This window comes from Erigeron canadensis, chromosome 3 (assembly GCF_010389155.1).
Source record: "Erigeron canadensis isolate Cc75 chromosome 3, C_canadensis_v1, whole genome shotgun sequence".
Classification (NCBI taxonomy): Eukaryota; Viridiplantae; Streptophyta; class Magnoliopsida; order Asterales; family Asteraceae; genus Erigeron; species Erigeron canadensis.
The window spans coordinates 39,595,370-39,602,753 of record NC_057763.1 but is presented as its reverse complement, the minus strand read 5'-3'; the positions used below and the strand labels follow the sequence as shown (position 1 = coordinate 39,602,753).

Here is a 7,384-nt window from a genome sequence, read left to right as displayed (position 1 = left end):
TAAAACTTTTATACATGTCCTGAAGAAGTTAAATACAACTCATAAGACTATGGTTTATCATTTCTCTATACTTATTAATGTTTTTACACATAAATAACCTCACGTTATTCTCACGTTCGGAGCATTAAAACTGAAGACTAAAGGGCGGACGGAGTATTTTGCTACTCCCCAGTCTCCACCCAAGCGTCTTTTTTCAATACATGTCTATTTCTCTCGGGAAGAGATTCCCTCAAATTATTTCCCCAACTTGACTCAAGTTGGGAAGATCTTGACCCTTGATTGAAAATCAAGGGACAAGATTCAAAGATAATAATAATCTTTGAATCTTGTCCCTTGATTTTCAATCAAAGGGTCAAGATTACTCTAACATGACTCATGTAAGAGTAAGGGAATCCTTTCACCTTTCTTCCTATCCCGTCTCCACTTAAAAAATAATAAATAACAGACTAAAAAAAAGAAGAAAGAAAGAAGATATCAAAACAAATAAACAGCAAAAATAAGCACTATGATTCCTAATTCGATCTCCACCGTGTGGCATACTATATCCACCCTAAAAGACAAGCAGATGGATCCACATCCTTCCTACCAACCTTACTTACACTTCAAAAACTTTTCGCTCCCAAACCAAAACTTGTTTTCTTTTTATTTTTTATTCGCAATTTTTTTATATGAATCAACAGCAGTTTAGCTGTTCACCTTTTGCAGATTCTAGTTTTGTAAGTACTACTAAGCAAAAGATACGTATAAGAGAAACAAATTGAACGATGATATACACATAATGTTGGATGTTTTCGGATTTATACATATTTGCATGGTATTTTATATGCTTTCTATAGTACTTGCAATAAACTTACACGAGGTTTATACGCTTTTTACTTTCTCTTTTTGGACCAAATGACAGAACCATGGAAAAGTTGTAACTATAGATAGAAGTCATAGAAGAAAATCACTTTATAACTTAAAAAAAGTTTTTATGCAACTCTGTCTAACATTTAACAACCTTCGATTTGAAACCCAATAATGAAATTTACATTCGGAATGCAGTCAAAAAAGAAAAATAACAATGATGAATGAGAGAAACGTATAAGAAAAGAAAGCCGCTACAAAACTTTTCTTACACATGAAATGAACGAAAACAAGGCTGCTGTACACAAACCAGACCTCCACGGGGGCGAAAAGAATCTCCATCCTACTGCTTCTTGTATAATTTGAATCTAAGCAGTAGTTTTCCATCAGTAAAATCCAATAAAGATTTCTCATCGAAACTTATCTGACTTCAAATTTAGCAGAACCCACTTGTTCTACCAACAAATAATACGCGTTTGAAATTTTTTGACTCTTTATTATCATAGAAAAGAAACAAGATTATGTGAATTTTGGGGTGATAATGAATAACAAACAGAAGAATTTGAGGGAACTGTTTGGAGTTCGAGACAGGGTATGGGAGACACGTCCTTCGAAAATCCCGAGACATTAGAACACTCCCACGGTGAGGCAAGACCAGAAAGCTCAGGGTTTAAAGCTAATGAGATATTCGAAAGACAGATTGAAGTAAATGGTGATTCAAGAATACCCGTAAGGTTTCCAGCTGTTGTGATATTCAACCCAACTACGTTCCTAAAGGTGATTCCTTCAACAATTGGTAATGCTTCAGGATCATACTTATCATCGGGGTGAGTGGTACAGTCACCGGTTAATTTGATTGCCAGCATGATGTTTTCCAACTTGATATCTGATACAAGAACGTCTTTAATATAACCGCCTCTGCCTTTTGAAGTAAGGAACGAAATTCCAGTGAGAGAATCTTGTAACTTGATGTTTTCCACAAGTACTTGAGAGATGCCTCCGGACATCTCACTCCCGAAAGCTAGAGCTGCACCTGTAAAGGATCGAAGCCTAACCCCTCTAATGTGCACGTTTGTAGTTGGTCTGCCGTACGTGATTCCGTACTCATCCCAACCGCTTTTTAGAGAGATTGCATCACTACCCGAGGTAATGTTACTATTCTCAATGCAAACACTATCGGAAGAATCTGAATATGAATATTGAAAAACATTAACAATATGAAGAACAACATTCCATGACATCTGAGTTATGTTATATGCATGATAACAAGATCTATTTTACACAAAGATCTATTTTACGACATAAATCGATAGGAAGAGTTAAGCGGTGACAAATTCAATTTCAACTTTTAATATATCTGAAGCCATTTATTTTTATATCGCCTTTAATACGGTTATTACTTGCATAATAATTTCAACCTGAATCCACTCAACATATTACCCTGCCTAATTTGCCACTTCATATGAAAGTATACATCTAGGCAGAGATGGCAGGTTCAACTATATCACCCCAAACTAGGTGGATTTGGATTATAGTTTATTGGTAACATTTAAGTCTAGCAGCACATAATATAGGTCAATCGTGTCAAACATGTGGAAAGTCATCACCATGGTGTAGTCAAATGCTTACAGCCTCATAATTCAATAGATTAAATTATATGATTATATATCAGACATTTTGCAATCCAATACATTATTCTTTTACATTTTTTTTTTAATTGAAAACTTTAAACAAAAAGGGTTGGTGTCCACTGCCCACCAATCTAGATCCCAACCCCATTTGATTCATTACCCAACCCACTTGACCGCCCAATGCTACAACCTTTACATTTAGGTTAATGATTTCAAGGGTACCTGGAACTATGCCACTAGTGTAAGGAGATTTAGCTGGAGACAATGAGGTTATATTTTGAACAAGGACGTTACTGCAAATAAAAAAAACAATGTATTATATTTCATTATCCAGTCATTTCGCATAAACGGTTACGTAACTAATACAAAATTGTAATACCTGCAATATACGGGATGAATTGTCCATGCAGGCGAATTCAAGAAGGTTATATTTGATACAACAATATCCTTGGAATTGATAAACTCAACAATATGAGGCCGGCTGTGATTCAAAGTATTAGAATCAAAACTCTCCCACCATACAGATCCCTGGCCATCAATGGTTCCATTGTCACCTGCGCAATTTTTGCATATTTGTTAGTAAGAATAAAGCCAATAATTCAAAAAAAACCATTTAAGAAAATATTAAAGGTAGCAGATTTTTACTCCTTAAAAATATAAGTAGGTTGATCTGGGTTATGTATCATCGCCAATGACTTCGATGGGTACACTTTTAGATAAAAAATAATTATAATAAAATGGGTTAGAATGTGCTAAAAGGGTCAAAAGTTTCCAAAAATCGACTTCTAAAACATAAAACCTCCTGAACCATTTTATTCAATTACTACTGAAGTACATATATTATACACACTCTTATTTGACACAATATTTATTTGAGCAATGCTAATTCATGTAGCCAAGAATTGCATGTTTTGACTTGTTACCCAATCCATTCAACCACATACCGGTCAAATATGCCACCGCTAGGAAAATACTGAAGGAGAAAAATCATGCCTGTAATAACAACATCATTAAGATTTTCTCCAGTGATCAAACTTCGGTATCTTTGACCTGGGAGATCAATACCCCTACCGTAAGAAGGCAACGGATCTATAACCTTCCAATGATCGATATCCTACACAAACACAGTATCACGAGTCATATTTTTGCATAAGAAAGCAAAATAAAGTTCTTGGCAAATTACAATAAGTATAATGGTTCAGGGGTGTCTGGATGCGCAAAAAGATAGAATGTACTCAGTATCTCACTATCTCCTCTCTAGTGCTTAGGGAATTTATTATTTAGGGATGTACAACCAAAACCGAAAGGCTGCTCCAAACCGCTTGATCCGAAACCGAAAACAACCAAAACCCAAAAAAACGAAAACCAAACCAAAAGTTAACGTGATTCAGTTACAGTTTTTAATTTTTGGTGCATGTGGTTAACTGAACCGAATTTGATGTATGCATACATGTATGTATATAGGCACATACATGTATTAAGGGGATATATTAGTTACATATTCATTAACATATCGCCTACATTTGTTACCTAAATTTGTAACACTTCTACTTTTATTCTTTTTATATCTACAATTAGTTTCAAACATTTAAGTTCAATTTTCTCAGAAATGCAACATATTTTTAATGAAACTTGTTTAACTTTGTTTTGTTAGTGATATATAAAGAAAAATGTTAATAAGTTGTACATCACAATGGAAACTTGCATTGCTTCAGCCGTTCAAAAAATTATAAATAAAAACTTGCATTGCATTTTATACATATACAATCACATAACTTAAAGCTTAGAGGCAATATATATTAATTTATAAATAAATAATTAATGAAGCTGATAATGACTAGTTGATTACATACAGAATTAAGTAGATTACATACAGAATTAAGTAGCTAAGTGTAAATTGACTGGAGAATTAAGTAGCTACCATTGACCACTATACCGGACAACTTGAACTTTTGTATAAGCATGATTGTGATATATGTTTAACCAATTTTTTCGGGTAGTCATCTAATACAGTCAGGTTTCGGGTAGTTAAAGAAGACTAACTGAACCGGCCGCTGCATTTGCGCCCTACTAGTATAGCTTCTTTTATCTATTACTTCCTAACAGTCAGAAGCAATGTTTTAAATACCGGTAAATACCGGCCGGTATTACCGGTACCGGTATTTAAGTCCGGTATTTTCACTATTCAATACCGGCCGGTATTTCCGGTATTTTCAAAAAATATTTTGATTTTTTAAAAAAATTATTTTTATGATACTTTAATGTTATTTTTTGTTACTTGTGAACTTTAAAACCTATATTTTGTTATGAAATACATATTTGGTATTATTTTTGAGTAAATTATAATTGCATTTTGACTATTTTTGTTAAATTGTAATAAGTTTTGTAAGATTTTTACACAAAAAAATATAATAAATTAAAAATAGTCGTGCCGGCCGGTATTTCCGGTATTACCGATAATACCGGTAATACCGGAAAATTTTTCCACGCCGGTATAACTAAAATACCGGTTTTTAAAACATTGGTCAGAAGTTGTCAAATACTAGTTATAAGTTTATTAATTATAACACTAACAACTTCATGTAGCAAAAGCAAAACCAAAAAATAACTCCTACCATGTTTCATTAGAGCTGATTATCGAATTCTAGGGGTTATTGGGATGTGTATTTTAAAACTGTTAAACAACTAAGGAGAATTAAAAATTAGTAAACAAACTGTAGGAAATAGTCGTTGGATTTGTTTGTCTATTACTTCTTTAATCTTATAATCTAAATCAGACAACCAGTTTCAGTTGTCAAAACACATATCCAAGAGCCCGCTAGATATTCAGTACTGCTATATCACATCAAAACGCACATCCAAATACTCATAATTTCATTGATCACTGAATTACGATGAAACTTTAACAGTATGAACGAACGGAACAAACTTGGAAACCGAACCTGGGAACCAAGAATCACAGCTTCCTTTTCAAGAAAGAGAGTGAGATGGCTAGTAAGGTTGAAACTTCCTGTCAGCCATTTTCCGGATGGTACATACAATTGTGCACCACCCTTATCAGTGAATGATTTGAGATAGAATATTGCATTTTGAAAGGCAACTGTATTTAACGTTTTTCCATCACCAACGGCACCAAATTCCAATATTGAAACGCTATGAGGACGGGGAACCAAATGTTTTTCAATATTGCATTCGCCTTCTTCCACGCCATAAAGTTCAATACCATAACTTACTGTTAGAAGGAAAAGCAAAACCACCTGAAAAAAGATAAAAGAGAAAGGTAAAGACATATCCATATTAAGGAATCAAATACATTGTTTTTCCTTCAAAAAAAATGTAGTTCCCCTTCTTTTATAGTACCAATTGTTGTACCACTTTCAGCAAAGCAAATATTATGTGTCCCAAAAGAAAAGAACCAGAATTCATAAACTAAAAAAAAAACAGCCATTTTCGGGTCTTCTCATCTTTCCGTTTCAAGTATTCTCATTTCACAAAATACAAGAGGTATCCAAGGTAACTAAAATTCCTAAAAGCTTAGTAAGAAATCATACTTTAGAAGAATTTTTGCCTGGTTTCAAAAAAATCAAATTGTATATTTTTTCTGGCTTAAATATAGTTTGTGGCTATTAGGGGCTAAACTGGAAAGGAAGAATAACACATCGGAAAACATGTCCAAACATGTCATGGATGAGTTTGATACCATATCATAAAAATACAAACTTTGGTCAAATTCATTTTCAGCTACACAACCAACATACTTGAAAAAAATATACTAAAACAAACATACATTTAACTAATATGTTAATCACACAATTATTTCATTATAATGAACTAAAATTACACTAAAATGAACAAAAATCATGATAACAAAAAAAAAACAACCAAAAAAAAAATAGATCAGAACAATATAAAATTTTTTTAATGGTGACACATTGTATTAGTATTATATAATTAAATCCCGTTCCTTTCTCTTTTGATATAAAAATCCATTCTTTTCACAACAATTTTGATCCAAATTAAATTACATAGATTTAATTGACACTATTATTATAGAACAACAAATTAATCTAAATTTGAGTACTTTAAAGATCAATGTGAGTGAATTAAAACAAAATGTAGAAACACAAAAACATGATTACAGATCAGATCCATAGCTAACATCACTTTGATAATTAACACACCTACAGAAGAAACCTCAAATCACTAAAACGAGAAATTACAAACAAACAGCAAAAGATCAAGAAAATGGATTTAGAAAAAACCCAATTGGAATTAAGATCAAAAAAGAAAACCCAGATCAAAAGTAAGAAACTTGATTGATTTTGAAGAGATTTATAAATTTATAGAATTTTTACAATATTCTTTCAAAAAATTAATTATATAAAAAAGAAATAACGTACTTACTAGCCTCTTCATTATTTTGGTGAGGATTGAAGAAGAAGAAAATGTGAAGAGTGATTGTAGTTGTAGTTGTAAGAAGAGGCCGATGCTCATTAAACATTACACAAACACACACTCATACACTAAACCCAAAACACACACAAACAATGAAATGAAATATAGAAACGTATGGTAATAGAAAACGACAGCACTAATACAATAAAAGACAGCTCCTTCATGTTCTTCTAACTACTATTTCTTTTTATTTATATTCTTTTAATTCTTAATTAATTAATTGATTTAATTGTTTTCTTTTATCGCCATTTACGAGTAATATTTATTTAATTTAAGATTAAAATGAGTATAATTGATTGATTGCTAAATAAATGTTTGATTTTCCCTATACCTATTTAAGTTAACAGGATATAATTTTGATTAGGCTACTATTCTAATTATATAATTTGATTAGTTTATCCTACTGTATACATTTTATAACATACTGTACAATTATTTAATATACAATTATT

The 7,384-nt window shown here is 32.1% G+C and overlaps 1 protein-coding gene across 1 annotated transcript; it reads right to left on the bottom strand.

Annotated features, from left to right (window-relative positions):
- Positions 1–936: 936 nt before the first annotated feature.
- On the bottom strand, positions 937–7,011 carry LOC122593532 (probable polygalacturonase). The gene is made up of 6 exons (XM_043765954.1): positions 6,882–7,011; positions 5,420–5,734; positions 3,471–3,591; positions 2,857–3,031; positions 2,700–2,770; positions 937–2,032 (listed from the first exon to the last, which is right to left on the bottom strand). Exons 1-6 carry the CDS (start codon positions 6,969–6,971, stop codon positions 1,347–1,349), a joined length of 1,458 nt encoding a protein of 485 aa, XP_043621889.1. The 5' UTR covers positions 6,972–7,011; the 3' UTR covers positions 937–1,346.
- Positions 7,012–7,384: the final 373 nt, after the last annotated feature.